At 40.4% G+C, this 26,014-nt stretch overlaps 1 protein-coding gene across 1 annotated transcript in view; it reads right to left on the bottom strand.

Moving 5' to 3' along the window:
* The window catches only part of PTPRN2 (protein tyrosine phosphatase receptor type N2), a 1,275,947-nt gene that overhangs the window by 428,944 nt on the left and 820,989 nt on the right, over positions 1-26,014 (bottom strand). Inside the window, exon 12 of the mRNA XM_077491142.1 lies at positions 10,751-10,815. Coding sequence (XP_077347268.1) covers positions 10,751-10,815 — 65 coding nt within the window. The remainder of the gene's footprint in view (positions 1-10,750; positions 10,816-26,014) is intronic.

The raw sequence follows: 26,014 nt of genomic DNA, 5'->3' as shown, positions 1-26,014 counted from the left end.
AAAGTTATAATTCTAAAAAGGTATGGCAGTGTTGGCTTTTAGCCGCTACCAACCTTGACTGAATCCTTTCTTTGATGCTACTGTAACAGCTCTGATGTCTTTTTCTCCTATGTGAACTGTAGTTACTAGCCTTGGCCCAGGGATCCTTACTGATTTCATGTAAGTTAAAGCTCTGTTAGCCCTTGTACACACGGTCGGACATTCCGATGGACAATGTCTGATAGGACCGTGTTGTCGGATAATCCGACAGTGTGTGGGCTCCATCGGACTGTTTCCGTCGGAGTATCCGGCGGACCAAGTTTTCCAGCTGGGCTATAAAATTTTCCGACAACATGACCCGATCATGTGTAAAGAATTCCGATCGGACAAAGTGCCACGCATGCTCAGATCAAATTCCTAGACCAAAGCTATTGGCTACTAGCCTGAACGTAGTCCCGTCCTAACGAAATACTGTCATCACGTTAAGTGCGATTGGATTTTCTGACAACTTTGTCCGACTGTGTGTATGCAACAGTTTCGGACAAAATCCGTCGGACAAAATCCAGCGGACAAAATCCGTCGGACAAAATCCGTCGGACAAAATCCGTCGGACAAAATCCGATGGATTTGGTTGTCGGAATGTAATGCTAATTGTCCTTTTCCGTTTTCTTATGCACTTCATGGAATATTGCACTACTGGGAAGGGGAGAGAGGGAGGTCTCTTCTTTTATCTATCTAGGTATTTTGTCAGTTAGGCTCACTGACCTGGTGAGATTTATTACCAGGTTATACCTTGTTCTTACTGTTTGTATTGTTAATAATTTTCCAAAAAAAATAAATAAATTGAAGCTGAACGTCCAGCACTCTGGTTGTCACAGAAGGATCGAGTTTGGGGATTCCCCTACTGGGGAGCAAAAAAAATAAAATAAATGCATAAATAAATAAATAGTGGCTCATTCCCTGCCTTACTGTAGCCAATTAGATTTTTTTGTTTTAATTTTGGCTCTACACTAAAATAACATTCTGACCCTTTCCAACTTAAATATATTAAAATAAAAACATGTTGAAAGAATAAAACCCAGTTTTGTTTGTGGCGAGTATTACAACTTACTAATAATTGACTTTGGGTTTTGTATTTATTAGCTGGTTCACAAATTTACCATATATAACTTACAAATGATAATAAACATGGAGTTTTGCCAAGGGGACAGGTTATAAATATGTATCTAAGAAAAAAGTAACCTAAGCAAATTGAGCTGTGCAGTGATTCAGTGAGATGGTTTGCAGTACATCAGAAGACTTGTGCTGTTGAATCTCTTCAAAACTGTATTAGAAGATTATTATTATATAGCACTCATACAGCGCCAACAGGAAACAAGGTAGACAGTACTGGTACAATATAATTCAAGATAGGATGGTTAGGAGGACACCACTTGTGAAAGCTTACAATCTAACAGGAAGGGTCAAGCGCTACAACAGGAAATAAGTGCATGGGGATGATGAAGAAAGTAAAAGTTAAGCTTCTAAGTATAGGCAGGAGAGGCTTCCCTGAAGAGATGAGTTTTCAGGGATCGTCTGAAGGCGGACAAAGTAGGAGAGTCGAACAGTTTAAGGAAGAGAGTTTCAAATGATGCTAAAGGCTCTGGAGAAGGGAGGAGAGGATGAGAGCTAGAGAGCATGAGTTCCTGGGAGGAACAGAGACGATGGTTTGGGTGATATTTTAGAGACAAGGTTGATGATGTAGCATGGGGCAGAATTGTAAATGGTTTTGTATGTTGTTGTTAGTATTTTGAATTTAATTAGTTGTTAGGTGAGCGGAATTCAGTGGAGGGATTGGCAGGCATGGGTTGGTGAGGTGAATGAGCCTGGCAAAGCATTTATGATAGACTGTAGAGGGGATAGACTTGGTAGAGATAAGCCAAAGTGGAGGGAGTTGATTTATTTAGCAGCTTGGTGATGTCATTGGTTAAGAAGGGCCATATTTTGGAAACATTACCGTGTAACGGTGTCAAGATTTAGACAATGTTGGAATGAGGGGTTGAAAGGAGAGATTAGAGTTCAGGAGTTCATCTTGCACCCTGGCAAAATGGAAGCAAAGGATAATTGTATTATTCTTTTTTTATTTTTTATTCTTGATTTAACAATTTTCAGCATTACATGGTGCATAGAATGTAGAGGCATACGATGTGTTATCAGCAATTCTAAAGGTTACATGGCATGAAATAATCAAACACAAAATTGACAACCCTGTCACCTTAAAGCATTTGTTAACCCCCAAAAAAAAATTCTACTCCTGTCCTGCATGTCTCCTCTCTGCCTGTTTTCAGCTTCCTCCTCCTTCCCCTCCCTCTTCCTGTCAACATCTAGTCAGGAGTGAGAAAGCAGATCTCCTACACTTCCAGCCATGCCCCTCTCCGCACCTCTCCGCCCCCTCCTCTCCTTTCCTCTCTCCTATCCTCTCATACACACTGCATTGACGCCCACAGGGAGGAATATAAGAGATTCCTCTTCTGACGTATCTTGCATAAGTCAGAAGGCTCCCTCAGCTCAGATATAGAGAGGATATAGGACAATTTACAGAGTTAAAAAAGGCTAATAAAAGGTATTTGCAAAAAATAAAAAATAAATAAGAAGAAGCTATCAAAAAAGTATGATGTAACCATAACCCCAACAAGGGGAAGATGGGACAAAAACAGTGCAGAGAAAAATAGATTGAGGATGGTGAGAGAGGAAGGGGTAGGCATGGAAGGGACGGGAAGGGGCACTTGGAAGGAATCCCAATAGTTGTGTTATTGATCTTAATAAAAAAAGTTAGGGAAGAGGTCACATGGGAGAGGAAATACAATGAGCAAGTAAACTGGGAAAGGTAAATGAGGAGCCCTGTACAGAAATCAACAGACTAAATTGTATTTATATCTTAGTCTGTTGAAGGAAGCCTTATCCGGGCTTAAGACTTAGCTTCATTGCCTGCAGTTTCATTTTAACTAGTCTCTTTCCCACCCTGTGACTAGACAGCGAAAGAAGAAGCAGCACATTGATAAGCTCAACTCACTGTCATTCTAATCTCTCCTATCAGCATGCTCCTTGTACTGCAATACTGTTGGCTGCTTCTCCCTCCCCTCTCTGAGCTTGACTATACAGGTACTGCAGGAGGCTCAGGCTCATATTAAGTTAAATTCATGTACTTATACTGTTTGAATTCCAAAAAAATATATACTAATGAATACACAGCTGCATTTTTGCATTTTTTTGATTTACCCAGAGATCAGCTTTAATTATGGAAAGCTAAGGATACCACAGCTGTAATTAAAAAAAAATACTGATTGTCTCTATCAGCAGCTCACATCCTCTGGAAGCTAGTCTCTGAATGGCCATTTCACATGCCATGTCCAATTGAAGATATAGCAGGATTAATACCATTGACCAATTTATTATTATTATACAGGATTTGTATAGCACCAACAATTTCCATAGCACTTTCCTATTAACACTATCCAGAGGTACAAAATTGAGCTAGAAAATTGTGCTTACAAAGAATAAATATTCCATACAAATATATAATTACCACTTGCAGTCAGCAGGTAGCAAGCTCTAAGCCAGATCCGTAGCTTTCTGCACACTCTTGTAACAGCTGCACGGAAAACATAGTAAGCCTTCTATCTAGTGCTCAGTAAACTTTTATAAGGGAACATTGACAACTCAGATGCATTTTGTACACTTAGCAGGACATTTAAAAAGCGGTGTATTTTACAGATAATCATTGTGCTTTGCTGACTTCAGGACTACGGAGGTAATCCTGCACAACAGAATTGAAAGGGAAATTGAGCAAAAAAAATAAAAATGCCAGCAGGAGAGCCTGTCGTGTAACCTGTCAAAGTCCTATGACCAACTCATCTCCAATCACAGCACTCCATTGAGCAATGGAGCCTACACAACATGGCCCACATTTTATGAATGGGTCGTAAACTGTGGGTAGTTCTGTACATACAGAATAGTATAATGAAGAGAGGAAAGCATCACCTAATTCTATAATACACATTTCGCTAGGTAAACAATATCTACCCTTTTAGTAAATCAACCCCATTAGAGCTAGAAAAACAGTAAAATGAGGTAAGAAGTGAAACAAAAAAAACAAAGCAAAACAAAGAATAATGAAAACATGAAGAAAGATACAGCAGAGAAAGAATGTACAACAAACATTATAAGTGAAGGTGAAATCGAACTTTTAAACTGCACTGCAAGCAAACAGCTAAATTCACATTTAAAATATGTATATGTGAAATTACTTAGAAGCCAAAAGATTAGTAATTTTGTTTGGCCAGTCTTGTGATCCAGGCTCTTCTGCCAGACTGCATAGCAGGCTATACAATATCACCTTCTTCACTACTGTTAAATAGCCATTCCAGGTAGCAAGTGAAATCAATCAGTGACCGATTAGTGCTATCTACCAGATGCTGCAGCTATGCTAGAGTGCAGAACTTACAAAAAGGAAATAGTGACTATTGAAAACCTCTATTGCTATTTTTACATCAGGCATTTTATGGATGAGAGGTAGCAAGTAGCTTGCATCATGTGTTACAACTTCACAAGAATGCAAGGTCTAAGATCATCTGGTACCAAAAAGAAAGTGAGTGTGGTGGACCGATGCAGTTTGGCAATGCCTTAAAGGAGATGTACAGCCAAAGCTCGTTTGGCTGTTCTTCTCCTGTGGATCACAGGAGTGCAGTTTGTTTTTCACTCCTGTGACCCGTTTTCAGAAGAGAGCGGGCTGAAGTCCGCTCTCTGCTGATGCCACAGCGTTGGTCCATGCACAGTCACCATCACCACCACCAGATCCCTGGACCGGCACCCAGCTCAGCTTCTCAGGGTGCCGCTGAGAGCCTGAGCCAGCCGCCCCCCCTCAGCTCAGCACTCCAGTAAGTGGGGGGGCTGAGCAAAGAGCCAGTGACTGACATTCAAAGATACAAACGCCTGTGTTATTAAAGACATTCATTGTGGCAACGATCAAATAAAACTAGACGAGGATGTGCTGCCCTGCGCACCAAATAACACTTGTCTAAAACTTTTATTGTAAATCCTAAAAAGGTATGTGTATGACCATAGATATGACTGTAAGGTCATGTCTATCTCTCAGATATGCGATACAGGTACACTCATCCATGTGGACACAAATAGCCACTGATGGACGAACCCTATATATCACCATATCCACAAAAAAATCTTCTTTCTTAATCAAGACTGCATTGACACAAGGCATATCTCACCCCAGTGACTGACATTCAGCAACTTTCTGCTCACAGAGCTGTGAGAACCGAGCAATCGGCAGTGGTTGATCGCTCGGTTCTAATGCCGCGTACACACGTTCAGATTTTCTGACAACAAATGTTGGATGTGAGCTTGCTGGTGGAAAGTCTGACCCTGTGTATGCTCCATCAAACATTGGTTGTCGGACTTTTCGCCAACAAATGTTGGCTAGCAGGTTCTCAAATTTTCCCACCAACAAATTTGTTTGTTGTTGGACTTTCCGATCATGTGTACACAAGTCCGTCGCACAAAAGACCACGCATGCTCGGAATCAAGTACAAGCCAGAAGCACTCGGTATTGTAAAACTAGTGTTTGTAATGGAGATATCACGTGCGTCTTGTACGTCACTACATTCCTAATTTTGGACATTTGTGTGACCGTGTGTGTGCAAGACAAGTTGGAGCCAACATCCTTCAAACAAAAATCCACTCTTTGGTTGTCAGAAAGTCCAATCGTGTGTACGGGGCATTAGTGTTTGAGGCGCCAATGCTGCATCCACCTAGATAAGTATGGGTCTAAAGAAAACAAAAAAAACATACTTCTCTTTTACTGAAAAACTATGAAGCTGGTAGGTTATGCTGTGTGTATCGCAACGTTTAATTTTCAGATTTGACAGGCGTGTAGTAGTAAGCAATAGTTTGGTCACCAAAAAACAGCTTTCTGCTTGATGAGATCACCCCTGTACATGCTGATTTTTTCCTCCTGTCATCAAGTTCCCACTGTTATGCTGCATACACACGACCGGCTTTTCCATCAGAATAAACTCTGAAGTTTTTTTCCAACGGAGTTCCACTGAAATGAACTTGCCTACACCCGATCACACCAAAGTCCGATCGCTTCGAACGCGGTGACGTACAACACATACGACAGGACTAGAAAAGGGAAGTTCAATAGCCAGTAGCCAATATCTGCCCTTGCGTCGTTTTTGGTCCATCGGAACAGCATACAGATGAACAGTTTTCCTGATTGGAATTGATTCCGTTGGAAAAATTTAAAACATGTTCTATTTCTAGGTCCATCAGAATTTTCGAAAAAAAAAAGTCTGCTGAAGCCCACACACGATTGGACTATCCGATTAAATGATTCCGTCTGCCGGAAAGTCAGACTGTGTGTACACGGGATTAGACTAGCAGCACTATGTAGTACTGCACAGCCTGATTCATTCACGCATCTACTTTCCCCTCTATGCAACGAATTGCAGGAAATTCATATAAAGAGAAATGAAGGTACTTAAAACATCAAAATTCAAAAATTTGTTTAGAGCGGAGCTAATCTCACCACCCTTGCTCCCTCACTAGTGCTGCCATTTTTTTAGTCTTCTATGAGGTACAGGATCTTCAAGTATTTTGACTGGCCAGGCCAGAATGACATAACTCTAAACCCTTGTACACACGGTCGGACATTCTGACAACCAAATCCATTGGATTTTGTCTGACGGATTTTGTCCGACGGATTTTGTGCGAAACTGTTGCATACACACGGTCGGACAAAGTTGTCGGAAAATCCGATTGTACATAACGTGATGACGTTATCTCGTTATGACGGGACTACGTTCAGGCTAGTAGCCAATAGCTATGGTCTAGGAATTTGATCTGAGCATGCGTGGCACTTTGTCCGTCGGAGTAGGCTACACATGATCGGAGTATGTCCGATCGGAGCATTTTGTCGGAAAATTTTATGGAAAAGTTGGAAAACTTGGTCCGTCGGATACTCAGACGGAAACAATCCGATGGAGACCACACACAGTCGGATTATCCGACAAAACGGTCCGATAGGACACATTCCGTCGGAATCTCCGACCGTGTGTACAAGGGCTCACACATACACGTGGGAGTTAATTTGTTCTACCACTAAGGTGTGCCAGGAATGTACACTGATTTGTTTATGTGGCGCTCAGTGTACATTCTAAAGAGGAGTGTGAGCAGGCAGAGGTAAGTTTGTTTTATTACAGAGGAGACATGGCATGTCTCTTCCGCAATAAAGAATTTATAATTCATAATGACTTTTTTCCGGTTTCGTTTCACTTTGAGAATGTTCTAATGTATACATATAAGCAGATTAAATGATTATTATTTTTTATTTTTCTCAAGTTCAAAGACTTTTCTTTTTATTTGAAGACATCTTTATAAAGTTACAAAATAGGTTTTAAAAAAAAAGGCAAAAAACGATCAGTACATCAGTACATCTTCCTGCCTTAAAGAGCACTGGAAGAGTTAATTGCAGTTCTGACCATCGAGCAGCTATTTGTGATTTTCTCCTTTTGTTTTGGCTTTTATTCCATTTATAACAGAAGCGACCAATAGCAGCATCTGATGTCCTGGATACCTCTGCTGGTACCCCACCATGCTCGTGGCCAGAAGGGCTTGGAGAGAGAGAGAGAGAAATTTCCATATCAAACCCAATTTAGATGAAACGCCTTGCTTAAAAAAAAAAAAAAAAAAAAAAAAAAAGGAGAGAGGCAGGCTAGTGAGTGCATCAATAGACCCTTGATTAGATTTCAATCTCCTGAGCAGACAAATTTGAATATTTATTACCACAAATGCAGATTTCCCTTCGCCCTCACACTCTTGATCTTGAATTCTATCCACTGTTTTGTGTTTTTATGAAAATTTGGGTAGCGCTGTGTTTTCCAGTAAAGTGACAGTTCTCAAGATAATCCTGTTATTGTTTGCTAGAGACTGACTGTATCTGCTTATTCATGTGTTAACGAGGAATAAAATATTTTCTTTTTTGGCTGCAACAATTTAAGATGGGCTGGAAACTAATTTGTGGACATTTTATAAGAAACTGCTCTGTAGAGATTAGAATGTGTTTGACAAATCTTGCAAATTAACAAATGCAATATATTTTAATATTTATTTGATTTGCCATATTTATATAATGCTGGCATATCACAGGGAGCTTTACAATGTACACAAACCTGCTCACGTAATTTCTTTCCCACAATGGAACTCATAGTCTAATGTCCCACTCCCTACTATACACTAAAGCCAATTTAGTGAAGTGCTAGTTAAAATTCATCTCCAGTCTCAATCTTTTCTTGCTCCCCGCCCTTGCGCCATTTCTATAGTGTGGTCTGCACAAAGATTCTTCCCTACCTTGTTTAAAAGCCGTTTGATGTTCATTTTTGATGGCCAGTGACAACGTTAGTCACTGGCCAAAAATGCTTCAAATACAGGTTGTCGGGAGGAGGGTTCTGCAACTCTCTCATGTCATTTTTTGTATGTAGGGCGCACTGCAGAACTCTTTTTCCCATGTGTCCTCTTCAAAGATCGGTCAAAGTGAGGAATGACATTTAAAGAGATCAGCAGAAAGGGGTGGCTGTAGTAGGAGCTGGGTAAAGGTGGGCACAAGCAGAGTTTATTTTAATATACACAATCACAGATACAGGCGGTGCTGAGGTCTTTACATTAGCACAGCCTGAATAGAAAAAACAAGAGGGCATTGAGAAGACTGGTCATCTTGTACGCAAAGCAAGCAAAAAAAAAATGTCTTGAGCAATCTAATGACACTTAAATGGTAAGAGATTTACTCCATTTGTATATAAATTTGCGTGTGCCTGGAGGTGAGTTTTGATCTACCAAGTACATTTTTTGTGGAAAACAAACCAGAGAACCTGAAGAAAACCCACACAAATGTAGAGAAACATACAAAGTCCAGGGGTTCAGAGCTGCACAGATTGGTGATTGCTGGATTGAATTTTCCTGCAAAAATAATTACCAATAATAATATCGTAGATCAATAAGGGGGGGGGGTTCACATATGTTAAAGCCATAGGTGTGCACAGCCTAGCCTATTGCATTAGGGTTTGCACCCCAAAGCTTAAACACACATGCTGTTCTCTACAGTCTCAGCTGCACGGGCAGTGATTGAATGGGAAGTGCTCTGTGCTGAGTGGCTTCCTGGTTATTCACAAACGGAAGCAAAGTAAACATAGTTTACTATGCTTCAGTCTTGAATGGACACAGCGAGCGAGCGTTCTCACTGTGTTCATTTAGATATGAAAGGGACTGGTAATTTACATATTTACTAGCCCCCTTCCACCACTCTCCATCCTGAAACATACCCCGCAGTAGCACCACTGCTGAGTGGGAGAGGCAACAAAGTGGGTGAATCCTGGACAGTAGGGGGATTCGGCACCGCACATGGTGATTAGGGTGTGCCCTGGCACACCCCCTGAGCACGCCTATTGTTAAAGCCCAGTTCCAGTCAAGACCGTTTTTATCTTTTGTACAGATTCGAGCAGGGTTAGAAACTTTATAAGCTACAGCTGCAATCTATTGATAAGCATATGGGTAGGTCATCTTACTTCTAACCAAACTGACCCTATGGTGTATGCATGATTCTTCAACCCTAGAAGAAGCATTCAATTGTTTTATCAGGTGCATGGACTAATAATATAAATAGTAATAACAATGTAATAATCTGGTGTTATAGCAGATAATTCTGTCAATTCAAAAGGCTTTGTCAATTCCTGTCCTAGAAACTGAGTATCATATTCAATCCTTTCATAATAGAAGTTACTCTTTGACTCTTGGGCCACACCGCAGTCACAGTGTAGCTATACAATTCACTGTAAAACTGAATGGATTTGAGGACTAGAATGTGACCTGTTATTTGGAGATTAGCTAGTGCCATGGGAGAATTGGAGCTTCTGCTCAAACAGATGTAAAGTCAAGAAACACTGGTACATATAGAACCTCCAGCCTAACACAGGCATAAGAAGGTAGACAAGTGTGCAGACCATACAAAAAAAGCATTTCAGGAGGATAACGCAGAAACTAGACAATAGTATATGACAGGCAGGGCAAATGTCAAAAATTCTGTGATAAAACTGATTCTTAACAAATTAACAAAAAACATTTTCCAGATCCCCGGTCTAAGCAACAAAATAATTAGACAAGTAGAGCTCAGAAAAGTCTCCAAATGCTAAAGGTCAAATGTATTTGAGGCGTAAGATATAAAAAAAATCTATGTATGCTATTCTGATTTGACAAGCCTTTACCCACGAAGTCATAAATAGATAAACGGGTTTCTTATATCCTGTGCTTTAGTAGAGTATTGTACCATGTTAACCATTGATTATTGCACAGAATTTGGAATCTAAGTTATTTTGAACACCAGCCACTTTAATAATTTAAGTTAACCAATAAAGATTATCACATAAACTCCAAACTGTTTATAGTGCCTCAAGTTAAGTTGACCTCTACCACCTAGAGACCATACTGGTCAGTCATGTATCTTCTTTTCTTTGTTCTCTGCCTTGGAGAATATAATAACTTGTGCAACAGTCCCTGGGAGCCCAGGTCAATGGACAGAATGAGTGGCCCACTATTTCTTCAGTTCAACAAAGACTTTTTTTTCCCCATTAAGTATGAGCAACAGATACACTTTAAAAGCAGTATATTATTCTCTCTTGTATATAGCAAGCAGAGTGTAAGAAAGTTATACAACATGAGATCGTACCTCTGCAACTCCTGTCTGCAGAATTTTAAGTCCTGTCCTTTTTTCCAGCTTGTCCTTATTGGCAGCTATGAACGAAATAAAAAGAAAAATATTACTTGACAGTAGAACTTTTCCAGATTCTTAGAAACAAACTGTATTTTCTTTATATCTGCATACTATTAAAATGCCTACTATATCAGTTCCTGTAAAGTAACTATCCTTCCAATTATATTCCATCCCCAGATCTACAGTTGATACAGTAAAGGATTTTTCCAGGAGCTTAAAAGGGAATGTATAGTCGTTCTCTACATATTAATTTGATTTATAATGGTCAAGGCTCCAATGTCCTTTTATCATATTTAGCTATTTCATCTGATAGCTGTGCGGAAAAAAAAAATGATATTTACAAATCTGCAATATGCCATCAGAGTAGTAACTCACACTCCCTTACCATAAGTATGAGGTTTCTATAGACAATATATATATTCAAAAATCATTATAGTTACCCTTTAAGACAAAGCTGAAGGCAGCTTCAGCTACTGCGATTAGCATGTCAGAAAACTTTGCCAGAGTCTCCAAAGCTATTAATGTCACAATACCTTCATGGCAGCTGTATCAGACCATTAGCATCTGCTGCACACATGCAAAATACCTCCTAAGCAGACCCAGTGTGCCTAAGCTTAATGTAACCACCATAACAGAGATATGCTTCACAAGCCCTAGATAATGGCAACTTGATCAGCAGTGTCTTAAAATATGCAGACCAAAATACGGCTGTTGACCACATTGGTTATTCTAACAAACTGTTTTATTAGGAAAAGAAGAAAATGTGTGCAGTTCGCAAATGTAATTGCATTTAATACATCTTTCTAATCTGGTCATAAACAGACAAATCAGTTTTTTTAGAAAATGGACCATCATTTAATTTACTGTCAAGTACCCTGTGAAGAAATGACTTGTGATCCAGATATTCAGTGTCCGGTTTCTTGGTGCTTGGATAATTCATATACTATTATATTATTATTACACGCGGTATATTTAGCACCAACAGTTTACGCAGCACTTTACAATGTAGGGGGGGGGGCAGCACAAGTACAGTTCAATACAGAAGGGACAGGAGGGCCCTGCTCGTAGAGCTTACATTCTAAAGGGAGGGGGTGGTGGTATAGGCGTGCATTTGCACATTGCCATAGGGATATTGTGATGTTGTTTTTTGGATTTATTCATAATGAGCAAAGGAAACGGGACCACAATTTAATTAACATAATTATAGCCAAAATGTGTTCTGCCATCTAGGAACAAAGGTATCTTATAATTTATCTTATAGTGATCTTATAGTGAATTGTGACTGGGAGACTAAGGTGATTTGAGGAGTAGAGCAAATATATGGTCATGGTCACCATAGAGATAGTACCAGAAGCCATTGGAAGTTATCAACTGACCAAACGAGTAGATAGAGAATAAAAGGGGTCCTAGAACAGAGCCTAGGGGTACCTCTATGGAAAGAGGAAATGAGGGAAACAAGTTTTAGGCACTGAAGGAGCATTTAGATAGGTAGAAGCAGGAAAAAGCATAGCCTCGGAGGCCAAAGGAGTTATGTTTAATTGGGAAGGAGCAGGTGGTCAATTTTACAGAAGTCAGCAGAAAGGTATATGGAGTAATAGCCATTCTTTTTTTATCAATTATGAAGTTAGTAGTGGGTTCTAGTAAGGCGGTTGCTGTGGAATCTTGTGGGCAAAAGCCAGAATGGAGTTTGAAAGGTTGTTATCAGTGAGGTAACATATCAGACATTTATACCCTAGGTCTAGAGGTAAATGGGAGTAAGGAAATGGTTCTTAAGTTGTTATGACTGGGTCCAGTGAGACTTTTCAAGCATAAGGGTTGACTAGTGCATGCTTTAAATAGAAGAGAAAGATGCTGAGAGAGAAATAGATTAAAACTGTGAGTTAGAGAGCGTAATATAGAGCAAGAGGATAGTTATGAGAACACAGGGTTCAGGGAACAGGGGGCGACTTCCTCTGTAGTACCAGGGTAAAGAGTAAAGTATTGAATGTGGTGGAAGACATGGTATGATAAGTAGGGAAGATGCCTGGACAGTGGAGATCTCATCACAAATTGTATCTATCTTTTGTCTTCAAATAATTGGTAATGACCTGGCCAGAAAATAAGTTAGTTGGTGGGGCCTATGAGAGACAAAGTAGAAAGTTAAATAAAAGAATTGAGGATTGCATGAGAAGGTATTAACAAGAATGAAGAAATAAGACTCTTTGACAGCACAAAAGGAGGAATATTATCCTAGGAGGGCCAATTTATACAGGGTGAAGTCTTCCGAGGATTTCGTTTTACACCACATTCACTCAAAAGTACGGCTACATCTTTTGAGATTTATGATGTCCTCCCTTTGCCAGGGTCGTGGCAGTCAAGGTCTCATTTTGTGTATGTAGAGAGGGGAGCAAGTGTGTCCAGGAAGAATGAGAGTGATTTGTTATAGACAAAACTGGTCAAGTCAGGGCAGGACAGTGGTTAGATTTTGTTGTAGAGGCAGTCAGTAGCAGAGTAGAGAAGAGAAGCCTTAACATAGTGAAGATTTCTATGGGTAAGGGTTTTTTGGTTGGAGGAATAGGGCACTGAAGACAGTATGAGTGTGAAATTGGAGTTGGATTTCTGAAGCCAGGTTTCAGTAATGACAATTATCTTAATGAAGGGCAGCAATGATTTATCACAATTAGGGATGAGCCGAACACCCCCCGGTTCGGTTCGCACCAGAACTTGCGAACGACCCCCGCGTTCGGTACGAACGTTAGAACCCCATTGAAGTCTATGGGACTCGAACGTTCGAATTGGAAAGTGCTAATTTTAACGGCTAATATGCAAGATAGTGTCCTAAAAAGGGTTTGGGGACCTGCCTCCTGCCTTAGGGGACATGGGTCACTGCAAAAAAAAGTTTTAAAAACTGCCGTTTTGGCGGGAACACTGATTTTAATGACGATTAAAGTGAAAAAAAAAAAGTGAAATATTCCTTTAAATATGGTGCCTGGGGGGTGTCTGTAGTATGCCTGTGAAGTGCCACGTGTTTCCCGTGTTTAGAACAGTCCCTGCACAAAATGACATTAAACGGAAATAACACCATTTAAAACTGCTTGCGGTTTTAATGTTATATCTGGTTCCTGCAATATGGTTGAAAATCATTGAGAAACATGGCATGGGTAGCCCTCCCTGCCCATTACCAGCCTATTTGGGTCTTGTACGCATATTAAGGGGAACCCCGTACCCATATTAAAAAAAGGAAATGCGTGTGGCCCCCAGGCCCTATATACTCAGAACAGCAGTATACAGGCGGTGCAAACAAGACAGGGACTGTGTAGGTTTGTTGTGTTAAGTTGAATCTGTTTGTCATTTTCAACCGGTACATTTTTAAAGTGTAGCTCCAGTCAAAAAAACTATCTTTAAGCTTTTTGGAAAACATAGGGAAGGGTTATCAGCCCTGTATAATTTGTTTTGTCGTCCATCTTTTTTCATCTCACTTGCTGCTGTCTCCTTGCGTTTGCAAGTAGGAGATGTTTGTAAGTTGGATGTTTGAAAGTAGGGGCCTGCCCTATATTACAGCGGTATGTACTGGGTACAGAGCACGCAGACAGCACGCACTATCTCCTAACACTACTGACTGCAAGCTCTATTATTAACCACTTGTTAGCCCAATGTTTGCATAAAGTGAAAGATGAAGTTATGCTGAGTAAATAGATATCAAACATGTCACTCTTCAAAATTGCACATGCCCGTGGAATGGCGCCAAACGTCGCTACTTAAAAAATCCCCATAGGCTACGCTTTAATTTTTTTTTTACTGGTTACATGTTTTGAGTTGCAGAGGAGGTCTAGGACTAGAATTATTGCTCTCGCTCTAACATTCTCGGCGATACCTCACATGTGTGGCACATGCGAGCACATGGGGACATGGGCGCTTTAATTTTTATTTTATTTTTTTATTGTTCATTTTACTTTATTTATTTTAGTTTGACATTTTTTTCCCCAAAAATATATTTTTGATCACTTTTATTCCTATTACAAGAAATGTAAACATCCCTTGTAATAGGAATATGGGGTGACAGGTCCTCTTTACAGTGAAATATGGGGGGTCAATATGACCCCACATCTCACCTCTAGGCTGGGAAGCCTGAAATAAAAAATAAAAAAAAGATTCTGGCTTTGATCGTACTGGCGAGTTGGTAGAAGCACCGGAGGGCGGTGAGGGGTGGGGGGCGTCTATGGCTGGGTATTTCAGGGTATCACCGAGTATGGCTGGGTATCTCTGAGTATGGCTGGGTATGGCAATTTATGGCAGGGTATTACAGAGTATTGGCGGGGTATTGGCGGGGTACTACAGAGTAATAGCAGGGTACTGCAGAGTATTGGGGGGTACTACAGAGTAATGGCAGGGTACTGCAGAGTATTGGGGGTACTGCAGAGTATTGGGGGGTACTGCAGAGTAATGGGGGTTACTGCAGAGTAATGGGGGTTACTGCAGAGTAATGGGGGGTACTGCAGAGTAATGGCAGGGTACTGCAGAGTAATGGCAGGGTACTGCACTGCAGAGTAATGGCGGGGTACTGCAGAGTAATGGCGGGGTACTGCAGAGTAATGGCAGGGTACTGCAGAGTATGCACTGGTATTGCAGAGTATTGGCAGGGAATTGAGGGGTTAAATTCGGTGAGCAGCGATGTGGGCACTGCAGATGCAGCCCACATCGCTGCTGACACCGATCTCTTTCCCCTCCGCTGTACCAATCGGTACAGAGAGGGGAGGGAGGAACCGGCGTCATAACATGACGCCGGTTTGTTTCCAAGTGATCACTCCGTCATTTGACGGAGCAATCACGTGGTAAACGGCCGCTATGAGCGGCCGTTTACCGTGATCCGTGATGCGCCGGGTCCTGTGGACCCGGCGGTCACGGATGCTCTCGAGTGCGCACACCTCGGGGCACGCGAGAGCAGAATTCTGGGAGGCCGTTAATTAACGGCCTCTCAGAGTTAAACAACCGCCCTGAAGCCGTTAATCGGCAATGGGCAGTTGTTAAGTGGTTAAAGCTAGATCACTAGCAATATAGGTGAGGTGAATATAGTGGTGTATACTGCAGTCAGGGCACAGACAAAAACCACTACACAGCAGCAAGATAGGAAATCAGCCAAAAACGATTGGTGTGTACTGTGTTGAAGGTACACAGAACACCCACTGCTTCAGATGCTAAGTAACACACTACACGAAGCCGCCTCAAAGGCGGCCTTATATAGTGTGGGGCGTGCACTACACAGCCTGAGCTATGATTGGCCACAGGCAGGATGCCTGTGGCCAATCATGGCTCTCCTCGCTGCCGGCGCTGCGATTGGCCAAGCATCACAGTCACAGTGCATGCTTGGCCAATCATCGGGCAGCAATGCACTGCGCCAACGCAGTGCATTATGGTCCGCGCGCGCGTCACTCGAATTTTGACGCGAACGGCCAAAACGTTTGGAATTCGCCGAACGCACGAACAGCCAATGTTCGAGTCGAACGTACGTTCGACTCGAACACGAAGCTCATCCCTAATCACAATGATGACTTAGCACTGCCTGACTACACTTGGAGATTAACTCTCCTAGAGTAAGAGTGTGGCTCTGCTGTCCATGTGACAGCTGTTCTATGCACTCTGTTTATTTGTAGCTTTTGATAAAGTGAAGGCACTTCTGTGTCACTGACAGCAGAGGCCCCCCTTTACTGTTTGACACCGTCTGACACCAAGGATTTCATTGCCAATGATGTAAGCAGGAGTAGTGAGGGAGAACTAGCAAGATGAGTGTTGAGGTTTGGGGGGGACTTTGCAAAAACACTGTCATTTTTCCCTGAATGGGCAATGACCCCGCCTCGGCTTAGCTCTATAATACTCTCGGAAGACAGCTATTGCTGTAGTTCCGGCAGAGAGGCACTGATCCTTCTGAGCTCTGCAGCTGCTTTGCCCTCCCCTTTTCTCCTTGGGCCCAATCACAAAAGTCTTGGTAGTATGTGAATGGGCAGCAGAAGGGAGGGGCAGGCATAGCTGTTCTGTGTGTTTCTCTCCTCTCAAATACCCAGAGTGTCTCTCGGCAGAGCAATAAACCTGTCAAAATGTAAATAAAAGGGATAAGCCCAGCAGATGTCATGCAGCTGTTTGGACTTAACTCATAGTGTGCCTTAATTTTTTACAAAGTGGCTGAATTTCTGGAATACAGCTTTAAAACAGAACTTCAGCCAAAGAAAATTATGTCAGAAGTTCAAATTTCTGTCTGGATTTTGTTTCTGTCTGTGACCCTATTAGGGAAACGTTCCTTCTTTTTATATGCCTGTGAGGACAATACAAGAAATGGGGGGTGTGGTGATCATTGTGACAGGAAGACACAAATAGTAATAAAAAAAACTTGGCCAAGAGTTCTAAACCTTCTCCACATTATCCAAACCAAAATAAAATTTAATAATGTAAAGGAAATGTATAGTATTTAGTTTTACCTAAAAAAATAAAATTTTTAAATATTTGTTTATTATTTCAAGCCCAGTTAATTGAACACAAATAGATATGTATTTATTCCAGCAAGTAGATGGGGCTCTAGGCTCCTATTACACGTTAAGTTAAACATTTTCTGACTGCAGCTTCAGTAATGATCCTTGCATCATAATTGCATCCGGCAATGAGCTGTCCTGTAAAAGTGATCCAAGCATACTTGTAAAAAGTCATTATCAGCTATGCATCCATCTAATAAACCCCAATTTTCTATTTGAATAAAATAAAACAATAATAAAAAAAACACCCTTATTCCCTTGTGTGCAAATGTGAATGTGCGTGTTGGTCCTGCACACATATGTAAAGGTATTTTTATCTCACATGGGAGGGAATCACTGCAAATGTTAGAGTGAGATTAATAATTCTTGTGCCAGACCTCCTGTTTAACTATAAACTGGTAAAGGTTTTTAAAATGTCACCTATGAATAATTTAATGTGCCAAAGTTTGTTGCCATTCTACGATTGTGCGCAATTTCAAAGCATGACATGTTAGGTATCTATTCACTCGGCATAATATCTTTTGTTATATTTTACCAAAAAATTGTGTTAGTGTGCACGAAAATGTATTTAAGTGTATTTTTTCCCGAAAAATTGCGTTTATTTAAACTGCTCAGAGAATATTATGTGACAAAGAAAATTGCAACAACCACCATTTTATTTTCTAACGCCTTCACTTCCAATAAAGATATAATGTATGGGGATCCTAAGTATTTTTTTAATAAAAAAAAGATTTTTTACATGTATGTGAGATATGTCAAAATTGTCCTGGACGACAAGCAGTTAAACAGCTAAAAGACCTTGCTAAGGAAAAAAAAAAGTCTATTGGTTGAACAGCCCAATAGCTCAAGCTACAAACGCATTAGGCTGAATGGCCAATCCCCAAGCACCAGTGCTATAAAGTGGAAGAAAGTAATGGATATGTTTCTCTGTTCCCAGCAGGGGTTCACTTTAATAGAAACCCCCAGCAGCTTTACCACACCTTTCTTTCATTATGAAAGAGAAAGTGAGGATACATTGCTGGAAAGGCATTCAGTAAAGTGCACCTATTGCTTTGCCATGCACTTTAACAATAAGAGTAAAAATTCAATACAGGCTTAATTAATGAAAATTACAGCAGTGATGTGAAAAAAAAGCAAAAACCCATAACAAATCATTTAAAATATTTGGCACCATTTACCTTTCCGACCACAAAAAAAATTGAATGGTTGCTATAGACTAATACACTTGTTAGCGCATCGTCTGTGCTCTTTGTAATAACCTAGTAAATAAGCATTGTTTGATTCCTTGAATTTTTTTTCACTACAAGTAAGCAAAAAAGAAAAAAAAAAAGGAGGAAAAAGAAAAAAAATATTGGCAAGCATTTTCAAGGATTAAGTAAAAAGTAAAATAAGTCTGAGATTCTTCTCATTAATTTTAAAATCAAATCTCTTCCACCTCTTTTGGAAATTGCCTGCCTACAATTTATCCTGAATAGAGGAAAAAAAAAAACATTTTAAAATTTAATTTCTTTCTCCCAATAAAAGTAGAACTCATTTGGAACACTGAAAGCAGTGGCCACCATAAGACCTTCATTCTGTATTTATGTGAAACAAAGGGGTTTTGAAATATAAAAATGAAGCCCTTCAAAATTAAATTCATAGATGAAGGATATGCAAATTACCTGGAGAAGCGGAACCCTATAATGTTCTCAAAATTCTGCAACAGCCTGTTTAATTAGTATTTTAATTTATCAGAATAATTCCTTACACTTGACAATTTATTCAGTAATCCATATAATTAAGCACGTTCCTACACTGAAATAATTTAGCCTGCACCCTGAATTGTAACCTCAGGGAGTTTCTGGCAGCAGTTTCTATCGACAGAAGAGAAAGCCTTTGGCCTCTGTGCCATTTGCATGGGTTTTACCGCTAAGGGAAAAGGGGTTAGCATGACTAGCAGGTCTGGCTTGGAGCAAAAATCAGCCATGACATGAAAGACACCACCCTAATTCTTTATACATAGCAAAATATTGTTAGGACTAATGGAGAAATTGTATTTTTTTATGATGACTGTACTGTAGTCCAAGATGGCAGGTTAAACAATTTCCTACCCTGTAAAAAATGCTTTGGCCTTAGATATACTTTAAAATTGACCTGTACTCAAGTGTTGACACAGAGCTATATGTATAGTCTTGCTGGAATTAATAAATAAAAAGCCAAGTTGAAATTTTGGGAGAAAATACTGCTCCAGGTTCCCTTCAGACATGGCCTCATATCATTTTGCCATAGAATATCTTTTGAACAGGAAGCTCCATTAATCTGAACTTAAATATCTTCTTTTGATGGAGATCACATCACTAAGAGCCTAGGCATTAAAGCATGTAACAAGACAACCATATTCTCAACGACAAGTAGGCATTTCAGTCCTTCCATTACCCTTTATTCATCCAACCTCCATCCCTGGATACTGTTTGTATTAATTTAAGTAATAATTTTGGATAGAGTAAAGAATATTTATTTATTTAGCTATGCTGTGTCTCATCAAGGTGATTTCCCTTTACTTAATGCTCCAGAAACATAAAAAGAGGACATTTCTTAAACCTCTTTATGACCACGCTATAGCTGAATGATGACTACAGCAGGGTAGTTTATGGACGTCCGCCTGTGATCGCTTCCTGCGCACTACAGATGGCACGCATCGGGAGCTCTCTGTGATGACTGTGTCCTTCAGACAGTGCCGCCTCATCAGTACCCATAAGTGCAGCCTATCAGTGGCCATCAGTGCAGCCCATCAGCGCCCATCAGTTCAGCCTCATCAGCACACATCAATGAAGGAAAAAAAACTACTTAATTACATTTTTTTTAACAGAAACTAAGAGAAACATTCTTTTTTTAAAAAATTCCAGTCCTTTTCTATTTGTTTAACAAAAATAGGAAAAAAAAACAGTGGTGATTAAATACCACCAAAAGAAAGCTCTATCTATCTCAAAAAAAAGATACAAAATTTGTTTAGGTACAGTGTTGCGTGGCGACATAATTGTCATTCAAAGTCTGACAGCGCTAAAAGCTGAAAGTTGGCCTGGGCAGGAAGGGGGTGAAAGTGTCCATTAGGCAAATGGTTAAACAAAAAAATAAATCACCGTTTACATACAGTATCTCAAAAAAGTGAGTACACCCCTCACATTTTTGTAAATATTTTATTAAATCTTTTCATGTGACAACACTGAAGAAATTACACTTTGCTACAATGTAAAGTAGTGAGTGTACAGCTTGTATAACAGTGTAAATTTGCTGTCCCCTCAAAATAACTCAACACACAAGCCATTAATGTCTAAACCGCTGGCAGCAAAAGCAAGTACACCCCTAAATACAAATGTCCAAATTTAGTGTTATCATTCTCACTCTCTCATACTGGTCACTGGAAGTTCAACATGCCACCTCATGGCAAAAAACTCTCTGAGGATCTGAAAAAGTATTGTTCTACATAAAGATGGCCTAGGCTATAAAAAGATTGCCAAAACCCTGAAACTAAAGCCGCGTACACACGGGCGGACTGTATGGCCAACTTAGTCCGTCAGACAATCCGACGGACAGTCCGTCCTACTTTCGAATGAACGGACTTGACACAAACAGTCCGTTGAAAGCTTGCGCGATGACGTGTACAGCATGTACGACGGGACTAGAAATAGGAAGTCCAATACACAGCAATGCAACCTTCCGCCATGTAAATCCTTTCTGAGCATGCGCCATACTTAGTCCGTCGAACTAGCCTACTCACGAGCGGATTGTCCGCTGAAACCAAAGTCTGACGGACAATATTACGGAAATTCCGAAATACTTAGTCCGCCAGACTGCACGCTGAAAAAGTCAGCTGAAGCCCACACACGAGCGGACTGTCCGCTGAAATGTGTTTCGGCGGACTAAGTTGGCCAGACAGTCCGCCCGTGTGTACGCGGCTTAAGCTGCAGCACGGTGGCTAAGACCATACAGTGGTTTAACAGGACAGTTTCCACTCAGAACAGGCCTTGCCATAGTCGACCAAAGAGGTTGAGTGAACATACTCAGCATCATATCCAGAGGTGCTCTTTGGGAAATAGACGTATGAGTGCTGCTAGCATTGCTGCAGAGGTTGAAAGGGTGGGGGTCAGCAAGAAAGCCCGCAAACAGTTTGCTGAAGACAAGCAGACTAAGGACATGGAGTGCTGAAACCATGTCCTGTGGTCTGATGAGACCAAGATAAACATATTTGGTTCAGATGGTGTCAAGCATGTGTGGTGGTAACCAGGTGAGGAGTACAAAGACAAGTGTGTCTTGCTTACAGTCAAGCATGGTGGTGGGAGTGTCATGATCTGGGACTGCGTGAGTGCTGCCGGAACTGGGGAGCTACAGTTCATTGAGGGAACAATGAATGCCAACATGCACTGTGGCATACTGAAGCAGAGCATGATTCCCCCCCCCCCATTCAGAGACTGGGCCGCAAAGCAGTATTCCAGCATGATAATGACCCCAAACACACCTCCAAGATGACCCCTGCCTTGCTAAAGAAGCTAAGGGTAAAGGTGATGGACTGGCCAAACATGTCTCCAGATCTAAACCCTATTAAGCAACTGTGGGGCATCCTCAAATGGAAGGTGGAGGAGCACAAGGTCTCTAACATCCACCAGCTCCATGATGTCGCCATGGAGGAGTGGAAAAGGACTCCAGTGGCAATCTGTGAAGCTCTGGTGAACTCCATGCCCAAGAGGGTTAAGGCAGTGATGGAAAATAATGGTGGCCACAAAAAATATTGACACTTTGGGCCCAATTTGGACATTTTCACTTAGGGGTTTACTCACTGTTCTTGCCATCGGTTTAGACATTAATGGCTGCGTGTTGAGTTATTTTGAGGGGATAGCAAATTGACACTGTTATACAAAATGTACACTCAACGCTTTACATTGTAGCAAAGTCTAATTTCTTCAGTGTTGTCACATGAAAAGATATAATACAATATTTACAAAAATGTGAGGGGTGTACTCACTTTTGTGAGATAATGTATATGTCCCTGATGCAGTCTGTCCCCATGGGACGATTTTCCCTCATTGCCTGTTGTGATGACAGTTTTTAAATGTTTGGTTTCCCATCATAATGGTTACTAGGAGAAATAGGGTGAATCTTCAGGGCTAGATGTACACTTAAAGCAGAGTTTCACCCAAAAGTGGAACTTCCGCTCATTGTACTCATTCCCCCCTCCGGTGCCACATTTGGCACCTTTCGGGGGGAGGGGGGACAGGATACAAGTCTTCATAGGTATCCTGTCCCCACTTCCGGGAGCCTCAGCCATGGATATTTGTGTCACCGCTTGGGCTTCCTCCTCCTTCCCTGGTTGCCAGGCCAGTAGGAGAGAGGAGCAGAGCTTCACACGTGCACTGTAGGGTTCCTGGCGTGAAGCCGTAAGGCTACACTGCCGGGTTCCCTTACTCACAATGGAGGTGGCATGCACTCGACAGCTGATGGAAATAGCTGCAGTGCCGACATTGCTGGACTCCAGGACAGTCTGGAGTCGGATTATTAAAAGTCAGCAGCTGCAGTATGTCCAGCTGCAGGCTTTTAATTTTTGCAGCGGTGGGCAGACCTCAGCTTTAAGGATTTAGGTCTTCTTCAAAGTTAAAACACATGAAATGCAACTCTAATGTTTTGAAATGCACTCAACGTTTAAGGTCTGTTTATGAAATAAATTTAGATTTTTTTTTATTGTTATCCCTTAAAGTGCACCCATCAATGAAAAGGAGACATAATGCTGAAAAGGAGTAGGATAGGAAAGCTAGACAATACACTTATTTTGCATACTAATGATGAATTCCATCTACACTCCTGCAGTTAATGTTTGCATTTTATGGTTCCCTTGTGTTTCAGTCCAATCATTTAGATATACATATCAGATCTATGAGAAACTGAATCACTTGTGGGCATGTTTCCATCACTCAATGGATGTTTTAAGGGCTGAATTAAAAATAAAGCACACTGGACGCTTTGTGAATTTTGTATGGAGTTGTAGCATATGGTACAATCAAACAATTTTTTTATTTGATCTTTTAAATCATGGCAAAAAATGATCAAAGAAAATTTATTGGAAAACTATCATAATTGCAATCGAAGTAAAAAATTAAAAGCACATTTGTAACACCATCAAAAGAATAACCTTCGATCTCAAACAAAACTTTAAAGACATCAATGTGAAAATAATTAATGTGCAAGTGCAGCATTAGGATGCAGGATAGGTAGGTGTAACATGCAGGGTTTTATTCATAGAAAAAGAAATAAAGCTGCAGACAAAGAGACAAAGATGGAAAGGCATAGGTATGTGAGGCTTAACAATGGTTTTAAAGCAGAGTTCCACCCACTTTTAGAACTTTGTCTTAAAGGAAAGAAGACGCCTCCACCACTCGTTTTTGGCTTTTTTTTTTTTTTACTAACTTACCTTACACTTGGAAAAGGATTTTTATTACATAAAAATATGTAACAACTATCCAAAATGTAGAAATCAGCTTAAATATAGCTTCTTACGAAGAACTCTAGTTTTTGTTATTTATTTTTTTCTGCCTTGCATCCACACAAAAAAATGTTGGTGCAGTACCCACCTTATCTTTAGAACTACACATTTACTGCTCCAAGATCCAGCATGATCTGGGTCAAATGACATACAGGACCATCCAACCTACTTTCTGTGGGCCCAGACAGTCATGGACATGCCTAATGTAGCAGGGTGACCCCTTGCTACTCTGTAAAATGGTGGTTTAGGCTCAGATTTTGTGGGAAGACAGCACACTGATGGCACAGGTGTGTGCTGGCTTTATATGAAAGTCAGAGATAGAGCTCAGAGCCCCACCCTCCAGAGGAGGTCAGTGTGTAAGGGAGGTGCTGTTGTGCCCCATGGTGTCCAGGTCAGCACAGCAGCCCCGGCATATGCGATCATTGATGTGAGGAAGTGAGGAAGGCTCTGTCCTTGTTTCCTTTTCAGAAACCCAAAAAAGGGAGACCATTATATCCTTTACATCAAGCTTGGTCTACAACCACTACCATCCATTACATTCTAATCCTCCCCCTGATTGGGGCACCACTGGATGTGTGCAACTGGAGGATCTTTGGATTTTTTATTACTCCCTCTTTGGAGTCTCCTGTCCCTTACCTGTATGCCCCTCAAGGTTTACACTACCACCCTCATCTTTATAGAGACGATCCTCGTTTAGCTATGAGGAATAAAAACGTCATAAGCTCCTGATGAAGCGTAATATGTAGAGCACCTGCGAGCTGAACCACCTATGATACACTGTTTCTGCAAAGGACTTCTTTGATTCTATTGTATTTTATCCCTATATTATACACTCTAACAAAATGGGAATGTATGAATAATTTGTTTAATTGTGATGCAGTAGACAGTGTAATCGTCATGCTCTGAGATACAATAATGGATGTTTTGTTGTTTTTAGAAATAAATATTGTTTGAATTTATCATTTTCTTTTATGTCTATGCCTAAAAAATTCATCAACGTCAACAATAGTTGTTTTCTTCCATAGTAAATTGTGTCCAGTTTGGTACAGAGGAAAGCCCGAGCCTGAGAGAGTGCCCACATGGGACAGAGTGCAGCTAGGAAGCTGTATAGAGAGTCCATGAGGGACAGAAACAGTTATGAAGTTGTAAGGAAGATGCAGAGCTGAGGTATAGCATCTGTGCATAAACACTGGCATAAGTTTCATGGTCAGGAGAGCCACAAAGATACTCAGGAGGGACCCTGAAGAGGTACTTGGAGCAGGAAACCTGCCACAAGAGAGCCAGGAGGATGAAAGTTATGCTTTTGCTGTGATGGTGAGAACCTCTAGTGTGGGAAGACATACTAGTGTTGATGTACGTTTAAAGAAAAGTGGGCAGGAAAGCCCTGAAATCGATATCTAGCATGGAGTAAACTAATGTGTCACACTAAACAGTACCGGTTAGCATGCTATTTATACAGACATGGGTGCAACAACCATTCTCATATAATATACTCTGATAAGTGGTTCTGCCACTCAAAGATTTTTTTTAACGAAAAAAACGAACAAGTGGGGCATCAGGCTGGGTGGGAAGAAAGCTGAAATTCTGCTTGAAGCATCAATATCTGCCCGTTATTGTATGTATACATGCTGTGCTCTGCAGCAGATTACAGTAACTGTGCTTAGTACTCTTCTCCAATCCACAGTCGGAGATATGCCAATGGACTTTCAAAATACACACTCGAAGAAATATAATTATTTTTTCTGTATTGGTTATTCTGCAAAGGATTGTGATTGCTTTGTGTAACAAAAATAATTCTAGTGGAATAAGAATACACAAATCTGCATTTAAAAATATAATCAGAAAAATAAAACACAGCATGTAAGCTACTTAAAATGTGTGAGAATTACTTTGGATAACTATACAATATACATAAAATTCCCTTGATAAACCCCTGTAGTTTGTCTTAACTGTATAGAATATTTAAGTGATATAGAAATATATAATATACATATAGAAATATATATATATATATATATATATATATATATATATATATATATATATATATATATATATATATATATATATATATATATATATATATATATATATATATATATATATATATATATAGTACTATAAGCCAGTGTTTAGAACTGTGTTTCAGTAAGGATCCTTAAATAAAACATGGTCAGATGTATTCTGCCTGAACAGCCTCCATATAAC

The sequence above is a fragment of the Lithobates pipiens genome, unplaced genomic scaffold (genome assembly GCF_037356315.1).
Source record: "Lithobates pipiens isolate NorthernLeopardFrog02 unplaced genomic scaffold, aLitPip1_a1.2 Scaffold_19, whole genome shotgun sequence".
Lineage (NCBI taxonomy): Eukaryota > Metazoa > Chordata > Amphibia > Anura > Ranidae > Lithobates > Lithobates pipiens.
This window is presented reverse-complemented; position numbering and strand designations above follow the sequence as displayed.